General features: G+C 35.5%; 4 protein-coding genes across 6 annotated transcripts; 2 read left to right on the top strand and 2 right to left on the bottom strand.

Annotated features, from left to right (window-relative positions):
- The first annotated feature begins 1,841 nt into the window (after positions 1-1,841).
- On the top strand, positions 1,842-2,420 carry LOC108227061 (classical arabinogalactan protein 11). Its single transcript, XM_017402058.2, has one exon. It carries the CDS (start codon positions 1,920-1,922, stop codon positions 2,301-2,303), a length of 384 nt encoding a protein of 127 aa, XP_017257547.1. The 5' UTR covers positions 1,842-1,919; the 3' UTR covers positions 2,304-2,420.
- A 1,623-nt stretch (positions 2,421-4,043) lies between these two features.
- LOC135147374 (pectate lyase-like) lies at positions 4,044-6,181 on the bottom strand. The gene is made up of 4 exons (XM_064080700.1): positions 6,025-6,181; positions 4,982-5,725; positions 4,507-4,645; positions 4,044-4,324 (listed from the first exon to the last, which is right to left on the bottom strand). The coding sequence occupies exons 1-4, from the start codon at positions 6,135-6,137 to the stop codon at positions 4,106-4,108; spliced, it is 1,215 nt and encodes a 404-aa protein (XP_063936770.1). The 5' UTR covers positions 6,138-6,181; the 3' UTR covers positions 4,044-4,105.
- A 2,291-nt stretch (positions 6,182-8,472) lies between these two features.
- LOC108225543 (G-type lectin S-receptor-like serine/threonine-protein kinase At4g27290) lies at positions 8,473-12,239 on the bottom strand. 3 transcript variants are annotated; one of them, XM_017400432.2, is made up of 7 exons: positions 10,915-12,239; positions 10,691-10,834; positions 10,321-10,472; positions 9,584-9,794; positions 9,218-9,455; positions 8,995-9,145; positions 8,473-8,912 (listed from the first exon to the last, which is right to left on the bottom strand). In XM_017400432.2, exons 1-7 carry the CDS (start codon positions 12,185-12,187, stop codon positions 8,601-8,603), a joined length of 2,481 nt encoding a protein of 826 aa, XP_017255921.1. In that variant the 5' UTR covers positions 12,188-12,239; the 3' UTR covers positions 8,473-8,600. The 3 variants fall into 3 exon arrangements, with proteins under 3 accessions (XP_017255921.1, XP_017255922.1, XP_017255923.1); XM_017400433.2 differs by having other exon boundaries at positions 10,691-10,813; XM_017400434.2 differs by having other exon boundaries at positions 10,691-10,810.
- A 3,138-nt stretch (positions 12,240-15,377) lies between these two features.
- On the top strand, positions 15,378-20,785 carry LOC108227527 (uncharacterized membrane protein At3g27390). The gene is made up of 10 exons (XM_017402719.2): positions 15,378-15,836; positions 16,871-16,979; positions 17,068-17,260; positions 17,346-17,482; positions 18,382-18,670; positions 19,169-19,275; positions 19,364-19,496; positions 19,674-19,866; positions 19,961-20,201; positions 20,288-20,785. Exons 1-10 carry the CDS (start codon positions 15,743-15,745, stop codon positions 20,532-20,534), a joined length of 1,743 nt encoding a protein of 580 aa, XP_017258208.1. The 5' UTR covers positions 15,378-15,742; the 3' UTR covers positions 20,535-20,785.
- Positions 20,786-20,833: the final 48 nt, after the last annotated feature.

Here is a 20,833-nt window from a genome sequence, read left to right as displayed (position 1 = left end):
ATTCTTCTGCTGCATATCCTAGGGAGGCAGAGATAGGGAGAGAGAGATCAAGAAGAGAGGATGGTGATAGAAGAGAGTATTGTTATGAGCTATTACTGTTTTAATTTTAATTTTTTGTATTTGCCACGTAAGCATTGACTAACAGATGTTAGTTGACTTTTAACGGAAGGATCTGAATCAAAAAAATTTAAAAATTTAAGGATCGCATTATTACAAATAATAGGATAGGGACTTAGGTAATAAACAGCCTATAATTCAGGGACGTTAGAATTAATTATCCCTATTTTTCACGGTACATTTGTAAAATTGGTTTTTTCTGATAATATCATTATATTTATTTTTTATTTTAATAATCCTGTACTTTTGATTTTCTGCGTATAATACCCTCATAGAAAAGATATAATTACAAGAGTTCAGTAGTATAGAGAAAAGAGTCCCAAAATCACAATTTTAGTACATAATGCCTCAAATGTTACTGTTCAAGAAAATGATCCACACTATCACTTCAAAACACAATTTCAAGTTTAATTTTACATTTTTCACTAAAACGCAACAAGAAATCACATTTTATCGCTTTCATTTTTCAAATAAGCAAAAACGTAACACGATGTTACGTTTTAGTGACTAGAAATGTAACACGAAGTTATGTTTTAGATATTTATTTATAAAAAAAATAGTTGAAGTTAACAGTTTTAACATTTTTAGGGTTCATATCTGGGTTTTAAAATGATTTTTTTATATTTGAAATTAAATTGACTAACAGTTAGGATTTAGACCTTAAACCCTCGAGTCTAAAGCCTAATTAATTTGAGGCGGGGCCGTGAGGCCCTAAAGCCGAGAAATCAGTATAATAATGTTAATATTCGAACGTAAATTAGCATTTAACATTTTAGGGTTCACATTTGGGTTTAAGAATGATTTATTCATACTTGAAATTAAATTGACAGACGGTTAGGATTTAGGATTGAGGTTTTAGGGCTTTTAGACCCTAAACTCTCGAGGCTAAACGCTAATTAATTCGAGGTTTTAGGGCCGTGAGGCCCGAAAGCCGAGGAACCAGATTAAAAAATTAATCTTAATATATAGATTGATAGTTTTTAATATTTTAGAGTTCAAATTTGAGTTTTAGAATGATTTATTTATAATTGATTTTAAACTAATTTTAAAAAAAAAAATATTCGAAAAGTAACTTGAAGTTGCGTTTATGAGGTAAAATACAACTTGAAGTTGCGTTCTTCATTGAAAAGATAAAAACGCAAACGTGAATCGAAATTGTGTTTTGTGTTTAACGCAAGTTCGCGTTTTGATGTGAAAGTGAAGGGATTCTCCGGCGATCATGACTTTGAAGGCCGTACATATGCTTAAGGTGACTCCGAGGGCCAACAACAGCTTATATATTTAATTATTTACACACCGCTCTTGCGTCGAAGATGAACGGGGCTTAGATCTAAGCTTATATTAACCACTTATATAAAAGATGTAGATTTTATGCAGTACACAAATTCGGTATATATGTGACTTATATTTCTAGTGGGACTATTATTCTTGGCCTTATATTGTGTTGACAATATTAGTAAAAGTTTGTATGTCTCCTAAATCAATCCTCTATGCTAGCTATATATGTGCCCATATTCTCCTAAATTTAGCAAAATTCATAAATATTGAATCTCAACCTCTTGCACCAGCTAACCAACCATCCGTTTTTAGTGCTATGACAAAGATCAAATCCAGCCTTATACTTAACCTCGTCCATCCATGATCCATGCATGCTAAATTCTCACCTCTTGCCCCTCTATATAAACTCCATCATCCCCACCAACTTTCTCAGCATTTCTTGAGATTTGTATTTGCACTTCCTAATTTAAATAATTGCAAAAGTACAAATACCGCAAATCTTCAAGAATCAGCTCCACATAAAAATGGCCCGTCAAATGGTTGTTCTAGCCCTCGTCTTCCTCGCCATCGCTGGCTTGGCCTCTGCAGACAACGCCCCCACCAGCTCCCCAGCTGCATCGCCCCGAACATCGGCTACCCCATCGGCTGCCCCCGCGAAGGCCGCCCATGCTCCTGTGGCTTCTTCCCCAGCACCATCTGCTGAGTCTCAGGAGGATGAGAGTGCTGATGTCCCTGCCCCCGAGCTTTCGTCTCCCCCAGCTCCAGCCAGCGAGGCCTCAGCACCCGTCGCTGATGGACCCGTGGCTGATGGACCTGTTGCTGATGCACCCGCCCACAGCGGAGCTGGTGCCGTGAAGATGTCTGCTGCCGCAGGTGTTGCTGTTATTGCTGGTGCTTTGTTGTTGTAAATTTGTTTTCTGACAAAGGGATTGAACAACCATGCATGCATGTTATGATGGAATTTCAATTGTTCTATGAATAAAATGACGGTTCTATATATTCGGGTTTCCTTTTTTTCTCTAGTAGATATTTGGATCTTTAAAATTTGCATGAACTCTTTGCTCGAAATGATGCACACGGAACATTATATGCAATCAAAACAAATCTGCGTGTCAAGATGTCAAGCATAATGTGAACATTGTTCAAGAACAACTTCCGAAAACCCAGTCAAAAAATGAGTTGATATATCAAAAATAAAAAATATAATCATGTCTTGGATGGTTATATTTGTCGAATATCTAAGACCTTTAAGAATTGTGTAGAAAAATTACACATCGTTTACGATCATATTAAATTGACATAAACACTCTAAAATATTAAAAACATATTATTTTTAAATTATGACCAACCAACATAGCCAGTATCAAGTGATTTATAGGTTCTAAATTTTTTACATAAATCTTACCGTCCAAGTTAACTAACGATTACAAGTACATCATCGAAGATGCTCTTGTACTACTCCCTCTGTCCCTCTCATTTCTTTACAGTTACTATTTTGGAATGTCCTTCTCATTTCTTTACGTTACTATAAATAGTAAGTTTTTCTCATCATTACACCCACTATCTTCCCCCACTATCTCATATTTAACAATAAAAACTACTATTACACCCACTACAATCCTCCACTATCTCAAATCTATTATTAAATATTAATAGGTCCCACCACTTTACCCGCTTTTCATCTAACTTTACTCATTTTTCATACATTGTCTTGGTCTCCGTGTCCCCCTCCAATGTAAACAATTGAGGGGGACGGAGGGAGTATTTAAAATAGAGTTAATCAACACTTTTCACGATATGATATATAAAGACATTCTGTGTATTTAACTATTTTTATTTTCAAAATGACATTCTTGAAATTGCTTGTGATGGCACGTCTGTTCTTCCGGACAGCTACAATATTAAACTAGCTATTCCTTATATTATAAATTTAAGTAATATTATATGGTTATTATGTAAACAATAGTATTAATTATTTAAATTTTGTTTGTAAAATGGAAGTTGACATCATCCTTCAAGAAAAATGCAAATTACCTTTGATATTTTGCGTCAAACTAAAAAAACTGCCGACTACACGAGACTACAAAATTGATTTTAAAATGATTCACACACATTCATGTTTACTTTATTGTCTTTGTGATTTATTTTGTGATACATTCATGTATGATTGACTTAATTTCCCGTAAAACATTGGTTTGTTCATATTTAAGCAACATGTGGCCTTAATTTGGCCGTCCTATATATTGGCTTAATTCATATTTGTTCACCGTTAGCTAAATGTTTTCGATGGTTAGAGATCTTTTGTTTTAATCACATTGTTATTGTCATGGATACAAAGTTTTGTTCAGATTTAGGTATATCACAGAGACCAGCAGCTGATTTCTTCTTTTAGAGACCAGTAGCTGATTTATTGACTCAAAAGTCAAGAATGCTATTAAAAGTTGAGCTCTGCCGCGGAGTATAAACTTTTAACTTTTTAAATTTTAGTTTGGCTCGTTATACTGTGAAAAGATGTCCGGTACGTATTTCATGATTTTTGATTGACATAAGCACACAGCATATAAGCCAACTCTTGTGCATTATAAGCTTGGCTGACTATGTTGAAACACTTGAAAGAAAAGCAGTGGAGTAATTAAGCAAGATCAAGGTCTGAAAATTACGAAAACTGTTGTATATAGCTATAAGTAAAGTGCGTTGAGTAATAATATGGCTAGCAGTGAGAGCCCTTTCGGCAATTAAGTGCACCAGATGAAGTAGTCATAGAAGCCACGAGGGACGATGGTCTTGCATTTAAGCTCGAGGCTCTTGCAAACGAGTGCGATGATGCCCCTGACTCTCTGAAATATGCCCCGTTGAGCATTAAATCCCCTTCTGACCTCCAATTCCAGTGTCTCCATTCCCCCTCCCCTGCATCCTCGTGCTTTGTCACCTGCACACAAGTTTAAATCTCGGTGATCGTTGTGCTGTAACTATTATCTGCGGTGTTAATGTATTATGACATGCCCGACCATTTGTACTAAAATTTGTCGGAGTGAGTGAGAATCGAACCCTTTACTGTAGGTCATTTATTCCGACTTCTAGAAACTCCATGGTCACATTTTGAGTACATACCTCTTTATTGGATCTGAGATTGGGTGCCAGAAATCTGTTTCCCTGACTATTTATGGTAGGGGCTGCACTCCCACCAATCGCATACATTTCCCAATGCGTATAGTCATTATTTACCACATGAAAGTACCCATGTCTGCACCTGCATTTTTATCCAAAACACATTAATATCATGTTGGTAAAAATTCACACATTCATATTGTCTACATGGTAATGCAAGAAACATATGGTTAGTGACTTGAAACATTATTACAGCTGGTTTGAAGCATAAGTGGAAAAAAATAAAGTTTTTTCAAAAATACCCAAGTTCGTAAAAAACACAATTGCAACCTGAAAAACAACTGTTTTCGATCAGCATTACGACCTTATACGCAACTTTGACTGTATTTCTGAAAATAAGTTTGAAAACATAGGTATTTTTACAAAATTTTCCCACACCCCAAAAGGCAAATAGAGATTATTAACTTGAATATCTTACCTAGGCATCCTCTGGATAAGGCCTTCACCAAAGTGATTAAACGCAATGGTAACCTGCATATTTTTATCTTGCGTATATGAATCGCTGTGCCCCAACAGCATAACCTTGTCGTGATGTGTCATATAGTTGTTAGAAATTGTGATGGCCGTGGATCCATGAATCGCATCGATCAGTCCATCTTCGCAACTAGACAATGAACAATGATCTACCCAGATATGACTTCCACCTAAAATCGACACCGCATCACCATCCGAGACAGTCCACCACCCCGAATGGTGCGGGGAGTCTCTTATATCGGCATTTCCACCTTGCTTACAATCATGAATATGAATGCCGTGGATTATAATATTTGTAACATAGTGAATTTTAATGCACGGCCCATTAGCAATGTGGACACTAGCTCCCCTGCCATCAATTGTCTTGAATGAGTTCATAACAAGCTCCTGCTTCAACTTGATCACCATGTCTCTTTTGAAGATGATCCACAAGGGCTCGTCCTGGATCACTGCGTGCCTAAGCGTGCCTGGCTTAGGGTTCACCGGATCATCGTTCCCCGAGTCGGTGACCACGTAGATCTTCCCATTTTTCCCTCCAATCGCATTTTTGCCAAAGCCAATTGCACAATCGGCTAGACGATACCGGTTCTGTTCCCAGTCGTGCTGGCAGCGCCAGCAGTCATCAATGGGGTTGCCTGTTGCACACGACAGATATCCTAGCTGCCTCCTCGAGGCATTGTTAATGCTCCTGCATTGCAACAGAACAGAGTGACACAAACTTAGCCATGCATATGTAACAACGTGATAGAGTGGCGGATCTAGGACTTAAATCTTGGCGGCACCAAGTAAATTTTCGAAAAATATCAATATATTTTTAAATTTTGTGGAGGGACACTTTTATAATTTTGTAAGATTTAGAATGGTGAAAAAACTTGAAAAATTTTATAGGAGGGAAGCGTGACCCCTGCCTCTTATTAGATCCGTCATTGATGTGAAAGATATTTATTTTCCTAAAAACGGAACAAAATTTGCAGAGTATAAATCTACCTGTGGACATCTTCAACCACGATTTCAGGATCTTGAAGTGTGGAAGAACAAACAAGAAGACATTGAGTTGAGAGCAAGCACAAGAAGATGAATGAGAAAGGTAGGCTTGACATTTTTTTGGAGGCACTCTGTTGGAATAAGAGGACCGGGTAAGTAGGAATTTATAGTGAAGTGGGTGATCCGGATTGCATGGCGCAATTAGGCATAATTACTAAAGGTCCACTTAACCAGTAAATCTAGCACCGTTTTATTTTCTTCAGTTCCCATTTGCTTGGTGGTTTAAACCGTTTGATGGGTAAGATATCTGTGTTGAAATCATTAGGATCGAAATGTGTGTGTCTTTTTTTCTTTTCTTTTCTCACTTTGCATGGATTAGTTCACCTCATCACGGCCAACTAAAGTTGTGATTTGTGAATCACCGAACCAAACTGGGAGCTGCATAATAGCAGGAGGTTTGTGTTGGGAATTGGGATTGTGGGAAAATAATTTGATTTTAAAATTTTTAGAAACAATTTGTTAATTTTAAAAATATTTCCAAAAATGAATCATTTTTAAATAATTAAAGTAAAATATGTATTTTAGATATTATAAATTTATAATTGCCGTGCTTGCTTGAAATAAAGGCAGTAGAACTGTAGAAGGCGAGCTAGATGATGCAGTCTTTTAATTTGTTAAACGAGGGTAACCATGTAACCAACTAAATCGTGCTTAAAATATTAACTTAGTTAAGATTAATGTTTTAAGTGTTGGAGCAAAATCGATGATCAATGTTTTAAGTGCCCGGCTTTGATCCTACTCATTGTTCCTTTTTAATTTATTTTCAATAATATGCTGGCTAAATTATGAAATTAGGACACTAAAAGATAGTACGATACACATAAAAATTTTACCCGTAGAAAAATATATTTAAAAAGGTTGAGTATACATAACAATTGCTGTATTAGATTCGGATAATTTAAGAAAAAAACAGGAATTATTTACGCAATGCACGCTGAATAAAGTAAAGGGAGACAAAAGTTACTCTGTTTTAATCCACCGACGGCCGAACATTATTTAGGGCCGGGAAGAAAATGAAGTACTCCCTCCGTCCCTTTTTATTTGTCTATTTTGGAAAAAAAAACACATACCAAGGAATAATTGATTGTATAAACTTTTTCATTAAATACCTCTAATTAATATCTTGAAAATGGTGGAATACCCCTATTTTATGTCTTGAAAACATGAATTCAACCAAGTTTTAAATAAGTCAAGCCTTGAAAATTGAAATTATGGAGATATATTTGAAAAACTATCATTAAATTAGTTTTGAAAGTATAAATGGACAGATAAATAGGGACAAATTTTTACTTCTAAAATGGACAGATAAATAGGGACGGAGGGAGTAGCATATTATACGGGTCAACATTGATACAGTTACAGTAGTACGAAGTTGACTGCGGATTCAAGGTAGTTAAATTTTTCAAAAGATTATGTTTTGTAAGAAAAGAGTTGCAGCATTTCATCATTGTGTTTATAACGTTACTCTGCATCCTCTAACTAACCTTGTGTCCCACATTTTTCCTGTTTTACAATAAGAGCTTAGCATATCATCTATACTTCTAGCTTAAGCATACCATGCTTACTCCGACGCCTTAAGACTTTAGATGGATCGGAACTGCATCTAAAATACACCTTAAGTCCTTAACGATGTATGTTTGTTGGCTTGGTCCCCGAACATTCATTCCACAAAGCATAACTATCACAGTCAGGCACTTGTACTGTCAAAAAACACGCATTCTTGTTTCTCTCTATTCCATTCCAGACGAAGCAAGTCCACCAGGCGTCAATGTCAACCTTGTAATAGCTGATTCAGAATCATTGAAAAGATCAAAACTATAGTAAACCTCCTTCTGTGTCATAACAAATTTCGGCCTGTAGATTCTACTTTGATCCAGAGCAGGAATACCACTCAACTATGAGCCAAGGCCTCATCCCTCAAAACAAGATATCCATTATCTAATAGCTGAGCCACCGGATTCATTACTGATCTCGAATGATTCGAAAACCAAATTACCCTGTCAGTACTATTATCAGTACCTACCACAATTTCACCCCTACCAAAAAGCCTGAAGTACTATAACTGTTCCATTCGATATTTTCCTGTACCATATACCGAATTATCGATTCTGAGGTATCCCCTCTGGCCTAAAAAATCCCATCTCAAACTCCCCGGGGGCTGAAACAATGGTTTCTCCATCACTAATAGTCTGAGTGGCAACTATGGTGTCTGTTGCAGAGGAGATGATCAAGATTGAGAATAAACACAAGCAGCACAATATAAAAGTACTGCCTTCCAATCTTCCATTGATACTTTGCTAATTCTTGTCTATATATGCTAGGTGATTAACTCACAATCTTGGACTAACATGTATTATATTGCATTCTTGAAAATCAAAAAATTCAAACCCAAAGATTAATTGTTCGGTCTGTGATTTATTCTGATTGGAGTAAACTAGGCCAACAACAGCTCATTTTTACATGATGATTAATTAAAAAACACTAACAGCCAACAAATCTGATGCGAATTTATATTCATGCTATCGTGGCTCAAACAAGGAGAAAGTATAGGTATTCATGGGTGAGGAGTCTGTGTTGTTCAACGATGAAGAATTTGTTTCATGAGCTTCTCTTCTCTCCGAGTAAAACCCTGGCTTCTTCGGAGTAGACAATGCAATTTTACTACTCAGCATCAGAACCACAGATGACATGTTCGGCCTATCTTCTGGATATTCTTGAACACACAATAAACCAATTTTAATTACTCTAAACACTTCATCCTCGTTACTTGAATTCAAGATCAACTTATCAGTTGCCTCAGAAAGTTTGTCCTCGTTGTAGCTTTTCCATGCCTGAAAATTTATCAACTGTCAGTTTATAAAACTCGATAACAAATTGATCAACAAGTTACTTTATATGCATATGTGCACTCACATGACCAATCAGATTAAGGTTGTGATCTGGATGGCGAAAACCTCTGATTTTATTCCCACTTATTATCTCTAGGAGTAAAACACCAAAGCTATATACATCAGATTTAGTCGAGAACAGGCCATCTATTGCGTACTCAGGGGGCATGTATCCGCTACAAAACAATATCAGTTTCTAAGTTAAGATAAAAACAAATTTACAAATTCAAAGTTGTAGGTAGTCTTACTATGTCCCAACTATTCTTGTTGTGCTGGCTTGGGTTTCACTTCCTCCGCAAATTCTTGCCAGTCCAAAGTCTGATATTTTTGGGTTCATCTCATGATCGAGTAAAATGTTACTAGCTTTGAGATCTCTGTGAATGATCCGTAGTCTAGAATCTCGATGAAGGTAGAGTAGGCCCCTTGCAGTGCCATTTATAATGTTGTAGCGCGTTTGCCAATCAACTGAAGTGCACTTCTCTGTATCTGGCAATTTGTTTCATTTTTATCAAGTCATCTGGCTTGTAGAATTATTGCTTGTAGAGATTACTTGAGTGCAATGTATCTTTAAAGTTTATGAGAAAAATGCATAGAAGCTTCACTAAGGATCATACCGAAAATAATGGAATCTAAACATTTATTAGGCATATATTCATAAATTAACATCCTTTCGTCTTTCTCAATGCAGCATCCAAGAAGTCTCACAAGATTTCTGTGTTGAAGTTTAGCAATGCATGAAACTTCATTCATAAACTCATCAACTCCCTGTCTCGAGTCCTTTGAGAGCCTCTTCACAGCGACTTCCTGTCCCCCTTCCAAAATCCCCTGCAAATCATTGTCTGAGATGCCTAATATTGTGACTGAGGGACATAAGGAATTTTGTGTTTGTTTTCATCTTCATTTCTACAAAAATATGCAGTACATATGTATATCCTATTTGCTATTTTATTATTTGTAAGTGCAAAGTCTGATCAATAATATCAAGATGACTCCTCTCATTTAAAGACTATTTCTTCTTGAGATTCTAAGAACATAGCATGCCTTACTTCTGGACCCTGCCTCTTGCCGTCCCAAAGAAAAAGAGAGGCAAAAGAACAGTTCATTTCTTCCCCATTATAGGAATTCTAAGGCTTACTAAACATATATAATTCATAATTGTAATTTTGGGTTGCCAATAAGAATCTGATATAAGTTGAGGACATTAAAATTCAAAGCGAATTGTTCTGAATTCTGATTGAGATAATGCATTCAGATTTCAGATGTGAAGTAGTTATGTTTTGTTTCTTTTGGTACCACAGTGCAGATTATTACATTCTAGGAAAATATATATGTTCTGTATTCGAATAGGCACCTTGTATACAGTTCCAAAACCGCCTTTGCCAAGCTTGCTGGAAAAATTGCCAGTTGCATTTGCAATTTGTAAGAAATCGAGTAAAGGTAAATCCAAATCTTGCCTCTCATTTCTGTTGGTGGCTTCACTTGTCAAATTTGATTGTGGTATTTCTGCACAAGTGAGAAAGCAATGCCAACAGTGAGCCAAGTTTACATTTGCTTCAAAGATAAGAAGACTAGATACCTCTTAAGATCTTAAATTAATCATTTGATGAGTCTATTTCTGTATTTTAGAAGTTTAACTGCTGAATTCATTAAGAGAACAATAACTTACGAAGCTAATTAATTCAGAGGCCTTAAACTATGATCTGTACTGTTGGGGAAGTTACCTTCTCCGTGAAGTCTTCTTTTCCTGAATTTATACAACAGGTAGAGGCCTAGAATTACTGCTGGTACTAGCAGAAGCAATAAAAACCACACTGTCTTCTTTCTTTTAGAATCTTTGCTGTCTTCTGTCCATGATTGGAAGTAAACTAATTCATAAACAAGAATATATTGAAAAAATACCAACTTATAAGTTATACTTATAACAGCTTTGACAAAGGTCACTTACCTAACTCAGAAGCAGCCATTCTTACATAAAGATCTTGTCCATCTTCTGAGTAGCCTCGGATATCATGTAAGCCACCAAACCATAACAAGCATCCACTTCCCCCATTTCTGACATCCGTATTAGAATATGCTGTACAATTGCAGTCCTTCAAGCACTTGGTCCGACATTCAGAGAGGCTCATGCTCATGTTATACCATGACCATCGCGTGTCTGGCAATTTTACACCAGAATACTTCAAGAAACCGTCTCCATTCCCACATTCTAGCTGAACATTGCGCAAACAACCATTAGACCAGTCTGCTGCTGCCCAATCATCAGGGTTTTCTGGATCAAACCCCTTCATGCATTCACACCTCGGAGTCTTGTTAACATTACAGACACCATATGTACCACACAATCCATAACTATCACAATCAGTCACTTGCAGAGTCAGGACACGTGTCCATTCTTGTTTCTCTCTATTCCATACCAGACGAAACCATTCTCCACCTGGTGTCAATCTCAACCTTGTAACAGCAGAATCAGAAACATTTACAAGATCAAAAATATAATAAACCTCTGTCTTACTTATAACAAAACTTGGTCTGTAAATTCTATTCTGATCAAAACGAGGAATCCCACTAAATTGTGATCCAACCCATGGTCCAGTCCTGAACCTAACAACTGAATCTTTTCTTGTAATCAGCTGTGGATAACCATTACGATCCATCCGATGAATATAATCACCAGGAGCTGGATCATCCTCACTTTTCCATGGCACAAAGTACCTGTCTATACCACTTACCAAATCATATCCAAACTTCATGCCTGGCAAAAGAGTATCCACAATATGATCAAAACTCTGCCAAACAAAACTCTGTTCATCATTTCCATCCCTGAAAACAAGGTTTCCATTATCCAACAGCTGAGCCACAGGATTCTTCACTGATCTCGAATAATCTGACGACCAAATTACACTATTACTCTCATTAGTACCCACCATAATCCCCCTACTATTGACCCTCACAATGCCTGAACCATTAGCTACTGGAGTCTCTCTGTTAGCCAACCAAATAACCGTTCCTTTCGAGATTTTCTTGTACCATATACCAAAATATCGATTCTGAGGCCTTCCTCCCGGGCTAAAAAATCCCATTTCAAACTCCCCGCGAGCCGAAACAATGGTCTCCCCATCACTGATGATTTGATCTGCAGTTAAGGTGTCTCTTGCAGAGGAGATGATCAAGAATGAGAATGAACAAGAGCAGAGGAAAAACAGAGTAGTGCATTCCATTGATGCTTTGCAAATTCTTCCGTGTAGTTTGTGTTTACATGTATGTTAAAATATATACGAGTTGGTAGCTCAAAATCTTGGACATGGTCTCTGCATAGGACAGACATGTAGTATTAAAAATTATTGGACATGGTCTAAAGTAAACGTTTCCGTAGTTTGAATCGATTTTTATAAAAATTATTTGACTTTGATAAATATACTACGAATGTGTGAAAGTGAGGTAAAAATTTATCGCGTTCGAGAATGTAAAGAAAGAAAAGGAGGGCATGAGTATAATTTTATGGTTAGGGAAGAATCCATCATGACACTCTCAAACCTCAAATTTGACCTTTTTCTCATGATTATACATTTTTGGGGCAATGAATTTAGGCGAGATTAAAATTGATAATTATGATGTTTTGTTTTAACTTTGATATCAGATCAATATCATATTTGGGTTAATATTTTCATGGTAATTGTTGTATTACTTGACAAAAGTATGTCATTGATTTGTTTTTTCTTTTATATTAATTTGAACTTTTTGTCATTTTCTCCTTTTAATACAACCTTTGAAGAAAATTCGAACCACTAGTCTCCTCCTGCTGATTTTCAGATATTTTATTACATTTTGAATTTATTAAACACGTGTTTTGAGGATAAATAAGTTGACCATCTTAAGCTAATACTCCTATTCTTGGCATTTTTCGAGAAACTCAGCTAATAACACAAAATAATACTATACTCTTAGTATATAAAATAATAGTCTAAAAGTTATTTAAGAGTTTAATACAAATATAATAAAAAATTTCAATCATATATATTACAAAATATATATTACAAAATAACTTTTATATTATTGAGTTGAAATCCATAATTCTTAGAGTCCTTAGAGTCCCTCTTAACACCGTTGGATCATCTCTCCATCCTACGGTCTGCAGGACACAAGCAGTTATATATTTTAAAATTTTAAAACTCTCTAATATTCCTAATCTTAAGCTCCGAAACAATCGTGCATATCCCTCTATCCAACTTTTGTCCTGCATTCATACACTAGAAATATTATTCAAATAATTTATATAGCTACATGTATTGCAGCACCATAAATACGCACATTAAAATTTTATCATGCAGCACAACATAGATATTACATAAATCATGCCAAATAGCATGCAAGACACAGATAAGATTTAACACAGAACACAATGCTAAGCATATAACATTAAACTATGCAGGACATAACTATGGTCTATGTTCTGCAATTTACAAATAAGATATACACAACTTGGCTTTGCATTACTAAAACACTCATAATTTATACATTCAATGCGGAATCTTTCCAGGGAATGCTGCAACTCATATATCATGCACAATATCTGCAAATCACCAACCCAGTTTATACACGTATTCTACAAATATTAATAACAGAGGAAAAAACAAAATTAAGAACATGAAACTATGCAGGACATAGTTATGTTCTGCAGTTTACAAAAAAGATGTACAGAATTGGGTGTCCGATGGAGAATGCCGTTGCAGAACAAAGAGAGAAATAGATAACGCACCACTGAAAAGGTTGCATAACAAATGGCAGGATAATATCTTCCCACAAACTCAGCAACAAAATAACTGATGCTACAATGGTGGAAGAGATGAGTGAGCGCTTAATTTGGAAAGATAAAGTAGTTAATTATTTAAATTTTATATGATTCTAATTAAGTTACAGCCGTCAGATGAGAGTGAAATGGAGGGTCAGGATTGGGACTCCGGGAACTCCAAAAAAAGTGGGACTCCAAATAATTTTTATATTATTATTATAATATACTTATTTATTAAATTAAAAAAATTATATTTCATGGCGAGTATATTGAAATTGCATCAAATTGCGAGGTATATTCATTATTATTTTTAAAAATAATAAAATTACAAAAAGATTATAAAAACAGTGTATTTGCTCCATTTCCTGATTAATAAGCATACACACTGCCAAGCTCTTCATTCCTCAAATCAAGAACCAAAATGGGTACAAGGCCCAGATTAAGGCCCAATCAAAAAATCAGATGACAGAACAATAACATGGCGTCCAGAATATTTCTTATTTATATATATTTCTTCTGGTTGTCCAGGCCTGGAATTTGGATAAAGACTTCTTTGATTTTGGTCCCTAAATATTAAGAGCCACAGATTTTGTATTCAGGATTAAAATATATTTCAATAGAATGATAGTAAAATTATAAATTTTATATTTTAATCACAAAATATACTTGAACTCCAAAATCTCCCGTGGACACTTTTTTTTAAAAAACTTTACTAATATTTATACCTCCGTACTTCTCATTTTTTTACCTTTTTTTGCATTGATTGACACGCATTTTAACAACAACAAAGTTTGATCTCCCAGGCAAAAGGAAGCGGCAAGTCCAGACATCACCGTGATTCCCAGGGCATGATTTTAAAAATATTTTGGAGGACCTACTGCCACCAATAATGAAGTCATATAGGAGAAAACTAATATACTACACGTTTAGTTTTATTAAAAAAAATATACACGTTTAGTGGTTGTACCTTAACTTAATATTTACTCCTTCTATAATTATAAACATTCCCCTCCAATCAACCTTGTCTGTCATTCCACGACTCTGTTGAAATATCTGATAATAAAAACATTGCAGTCAAAACTATTTGGTTGATCTATCCAATTTATGATTTATCAAAAATTTATTTAAAAATTATTTATACATAAAAGATTTTAGTAAATTAAAATATAATAATAAAAAATTATTATAAAATTAATCAAGAAAAATAGTTTTTTTTGTTTTTCCAATAAATCACAAATTTTTAGACCATCCTGACGTCCAGCAAAGAAATAATGGTACTAACAGCAAGTTCAAGAGTGTCCTATTTCATGCTCCAAATATAATATAAAATATTATGTCTTAGTAATTTTGGACATAATTACTAACTTGAACTCCAACAATGTGCCTTATTCTCACACTATGTTTAATATTTTATTATTAAAGACTCTCTTTCATCATTTAAGCATAATATAAAAGTAGAGAGAGAAAGAGAGTGTGATGAGAATTTATAATAAAATATTGAATAGAGCAAGGTGAGATGTGTCTCAAAAATAGAGCTTGGGGAGGTTGTCCGCATCACTAGGACATTGTTGGATCAAATTTTTTGGTCAATTATCCTAAATTATAACTTAAGACATGATACAGTGACTTGTTCTAAGCGGTGGTAATGAAGAAGAAAACAAACAGCAGCCAGGTTGTAGTACTCATCTTTTTTAGTACTTATACAGTACTAGGGTATTATGAGTAAAAAGAGCAGCTTTTTGGTATCACAACAGCTAGTCTATTATATCTAGAAGAAGATTCACTTACAGTTATTCAACAGCTGATTCATGGTTGTCAATCCATGTGACCCAGATAATTTTCTTTATATTACAAGTTTCTGGGGGTATAAAAGTAAATATATTAGGCAGTGTGGTGTTAGAATATTTTTGTGTGTGCAGATGCTAAACTGAGTTGGGTTTCAACTTTCAAGTGGTTGTGACTTGTGGTCAGATCTGCAGAGGATATGGAGCCCCCAACTGGATTTTGGTCATCTCTGTGGAGATTCATATGTTTCTTGCCTTTCTTCATTGGACTACTTCTTCTTGGCCTCCTTAAAGGTTGCAACAACTTCTCTGCTTTTTTGTTTCTTGGCTTCTTATTTCTTTTTCTGTTATTTGCTACATGCTGTATTCAAATATGTGTGCGTCATCTTGTTTTCTTTATTGTTTGATATGTTTTGTTAAGGATTCTACATACTGTCCACTCAATTTTATGTGTTCAGTCTCTAGAGATATTAGATATCCTTTTCTTTCTTTCTTTTTTGGCTATAATTGGTTATATGGATAAGTATTAAAGAAATATGAATGAATGATTACATGGTCATGGAGTGATGGAGAATTGGAGATGGAAGGTGAGCAACAAGCTGCGCTGCTCGCCCTAAAACCAATCCTCTTACGTACCATATTCATAGACCGCGGAGTCATTGAAATTGCTATTCCTGTAATTTTGGATTTTTCTGAGAACCTCCCCATAGTTCACAGCTGAGGCTTGAGAGCAGTTGGTTGTTCAAATCACACGTATGTTACTCGGACTCGGGTACGGAGTGTCGGACACGACACGTATCTGAGTGTCGGAATTGGAAACTTTGAAAATTGGGACACGGGGACACTGTCCTATTTTTGGACACGGGTACGGGGACATGTCGTATTCTACTCATCAACAATTATGGTAGTTTAGACATCTTAAGTCTCACACTTTAAAGCATATGTGCACTTACTGTTTATTCAATATTCCATATTTGTATATCCTCTAATCTAGTAATTCAAACAGCCTTTTGCAGCACTTGCGTTCCCGTAATCTTTTTTTAACTTTCAATATTTTTTTTGGCGGTATCACATGCGATAGTCCTACTTCAAGAGATCATAAAAACAACTTACGCGGAGGTTGAGGGTGACAACAGTTTAGTAGGATAATATATTGCCATGGATTAGGAACTATAAAATGACTTAAAACTAGTTTGGCAACCTTTTTTAATATAGAGAAGCTAACCACCTGGATTACATTTTCATTTCTTGACAATTCAGAATAGGCACTCCTTTCCGCCAAAGTGCTTGGAATGACATAGATTCTGTATTTTATTTTTTTGCTTCAGGTGTCATCTTGTGCCCGCTGATATGCCTTCTTATGACTTTTGGGAACTCTGCAATAATTTTGGGTCTCTGGCCTGTACACTGTTTCTGGACATACCTTTGCATTTTGAGGTGCATTTCTTACTGGGTGGCGAAATATTTCCTGATGTGACAACATGCTTTCTTTTCTTCATTTTTTTAAAAAAAAATTCAATTGCAGGACAAAGAAATTTGGTCCCGTTCTTAAGCTTGTTCTCTGTGTATGTATTATTGTGCCCTTGCTTCTGTGGCCACCAGTTGGCATACTTTCAAGCATTATTGGTGGTGCAGCATATGGCCTTCTTTCACCCATATTTGCTACTTTTGACGCTATTAGCGAGGGGAATACTGATAAATTTTTCCATTGTATATATGTAAGTTGACCTCTTTGCTTTATTATATTTATGATACCAACTCTATGTTTGCCGTTGCCCTTCTAATCTTTTAATCAAATTATAGGATGGAACTTGGGACACAATCACAGGGTGCTGCACTATTATCAGGGATTTTAAGGATGTATGCTATCATTCATACTTTTCATACATGGATGATCTAAAACGTCAAGGACCTCAGGAGGAAAAATATTATGAAATCAGGTCGGCTATTATTTTAATACTATTGGTCATTGGAAAGATGATTAAGGAATCTCTTATCTAAAAAACACAGTGTTTTATACATCTCAAGTAAATATTTATCTTGTGCAGTAAGAATCTAAGGTTTTACAATACCAGGAGTCCTGTTCTGGAATTTTTTCTTAGGGTTAGCTGTGACAGTTAGCATGGTCCAGGGTGGTCATTTATGTTATGCTGTTATATTTGATAAGGAATTTCCTCCTAATAAAAGACTAAAAAAGGAGTACCATTTTTTCTGCTCTTCATTTATTAGGTAAAGCGATTATAGTCTCTTCTGTAGGATCTTGCCCATAAGCAATGTACATGGGGAAACTTATGTAACATGCTTCTGTTGTAGCTGTTCTAGCCAAGCTATTAATATATGCTCGAAGTTATAGTAGCGTTTCTGGGGTAGCATATAAAATTGATAGAGAATATAGCCTTGTAAAATTTGTCATGATATCACAATTTTGGTGTACATTTTAGATATATTATAGCTTTCAAGTTAAAAGAGTTTGTCGAAACCTCAAATCTTTTTTTTTTTTTTTTTGCTAAATACCTCAAATCTTTTCTGCAGTAGTAATATAAAAACTGCTCCGAGCAATTATGAGGTGTATTCTTTTGGTCTCTATATTTCAGATACCTACAATTTATAGCCCCTCCAAGCCAAGATACACAATCAGTTTGCTATGTGAAAAATAGTCAAATTATAAAATGAAATAGCTCATTTTGTTCTTAATATTTCATAGAAATAATAATCATGAACTATCTTTTGAGATTGTTGTATGCCAATTGCCATGGACTCAACTTTAGTTTCACTTTATGCTTGCCTATATATTCTCTGGGAGGTGCACTCCCTGTGTTTGACAAAACTTCGCATGCAGATTGCTTTATCTTCCTGGAGCCATCATTGTCGGAGCGCTGGGACTAATTGTGGACTTTCTAATAATCACCTTTGTTGCCGTTTGTAAATTTCCATACATGCTTTTTAAGGGGTGGCGTCGGTTATTTCAAGACTGTATAGGACGGGAAGGTCCTTTCCTGGAAACCATGTGTGTACCATTTGCAGGTCTTGCTATATTACTTTGGCCATTGGCTGTTGGCGGGGCATTATTAGCTTCCATGTTATCAAGTGTATTCATTGGTGCTTATGCTGCAGTTATTGTGTATAAGGTAACTCTGACATTCATTTTAATTTCAAAATCCAAAACCACGGAACGTGTTATAAGCATTTGTTTGGGGACCTTCACAGATTTGAATAAAAAGTTGAATAGTTTGATTGCATGTTAAGGTTGGTCTGGACTCTGTAGTAAAAGTAGACCCCTCAAAAGAAACTCTTGAAAAAAGAATCTGAATTTTAATACCAAATATTTTGATACAAATTATTACGCATTTTACCGTATGCTATTTATGCTTTGATAAAAAATATTTAATTATAAACAGAATGTTAGACTTTTGCATTTGAGACAAACTGGGAATTATTTCTTCCTAGTCCTAAAATTGGCTTTTTTCTAATACACAACATTATGCAGTGCTGCAATATATGTTTGCATAACAGCCAATTAACAAAGATGGTCTTTAATACTTTCAAATCCATTCTCGTTGCATCCTGCATAAGTACTTTCTAGAAGGTTATCGTTACAATTATTAGATTTCTGTTTTGGACTACAGGAGTCTTCTGTATGGCTTGGACTTTGCTATATTGTCGCGAGTCTGTCTATATATGATGAATACAGCAATGATGTTCTTGACTTGCCCGAAGGCTCTTGCTTTCCCAAGTATGATAAGACTTCTCACCCTATTATTTTAGTATGGTCGACTTTCCTTCTTTTATGGTATTCTTATGAAAATGTCATAAAACCACAGGCCAAAATACCGAAAGAACGCTGCAGTAAAGCGTAGCCCCTCTCGTTCAAATTCTTCAGTACACTCCTTTCGAAAAGGATCCATGCGTTCAGGTTCTATAAGGGCCCCTCTAATAGAACTGAAGCCTTTGGAGGTATGTGAAATTTTGTACTACTCTCAACTCTTTTAAAGTATCTCGTAACAATGTTGAATGACTTCTGTAGTGTGACTGATCCCTTGTTATTCTGCTACGTTTCATGTTTACGTTAAGAATGAAAAGATCTGCACAACTAAAGCCTCTATATAAATGAAGTGGGTTGACTTTTTTCAGATAATTGATGGCATAATCAATGATCTCCAACACGACGGAGAGATAATATTTTCTCAAGGAGTAATAACTAAGCAAGACATTGAAGATGAGAAGATAAACAAAAATAAGGCCATATGTAATGGTTTAGGGGCTTACAGCCTCCTGCAGTGCCTTCTGCGATCTGCAAAAGCCAACGCTGTTGGTTTGTTACTAGGTAAGCAAAGACAAACTCTATTATCTATTTATTTTTTGGTTTTATGCTTTTCCCTTGCAAGGACAAGAGCTTTAAATTTTTTAAAATGGTGCAGCGGACAATACTGAAATAACAAGCACAAACAGACCAACAGATACCTTCTTCGATTGGTTTTTAAATCCACTGCTTGTCATGAGGGATCAGATCAAAGCCCAGAACCTATCTGAGACCGAAGAGCAGTACTTGGGGAGATTAGCGTTATTTATAGGTAGTCCGGAGAAGTTGAAAATCTCCACGATGGGATCCCCGCCTGAATCAGAGATAAAAAAAGCAGAACTTAATGCATTAGCGATGAGGTATAGTAATGATTCTTTTGGCGGTTCTATAATATAACTAACTTTTTCTTTAATATCCTTATATCTCCTTTACTGTTCTCATCCAGACTTCAAGGGATAAGCAAGTCCATATCAAGGTTCCCAACATATAAACGTCGATTTGATGGTGCTCTCAAGACTATAAAATGTGATCATGCTAGGAAAACTGATAGCAGCAGGCACAACGCTGATCCTGAAACACTACCTAGGTCAAAAAGTACATTTGGTCAGATATTTAACCTAAAATATTCCAGGCGCAAGGCGCCTGCCGCTGATTTAGAGACTCAACTTGCTGTCGATAAAGATGTCCGGTGAGACATGTATAGAAAGATGTCCAAGTATGATATTACATGTAACTGTTCAATCACAAGCACAGAGAAAATAGTGAGTGAAGAAAGCAGAATCGATTAAGACCTTACTCTCGAAGCACTTTTCTTTTCATTAAATAGTTGTAAGATACTTAATCGTACAGATAGTTGTGCTTGATATTGTTTGAATACTGTTGGCAATTTGTACAGATTATAAGTGTTGATCTTTTTATGATATGGAGTATAAAATTAGGCCAAGATGTCTTTTACCTTTCCTGTTCATCTTTGTCAAACTTATAATTAAGC

The sequence above is a fragment of the Daucus carota genome, chromosome 6 (genome assembly GCF_001625215.2).
Source record: "Daucus carota subsp. sativus chromosome 6, DH1 v3.0, whole genome shotgun sequence".
NCBI lineage: Eukaryota > Viridiplantae > Streptophyta > Magnoliopsida > Apiales > Apiaceae > Daucus > Daucus carota.
Note: the sequence above shows the minus strand (reverse complement) of the source record. Positions and strands in the feature narration are given on the sequence as shown.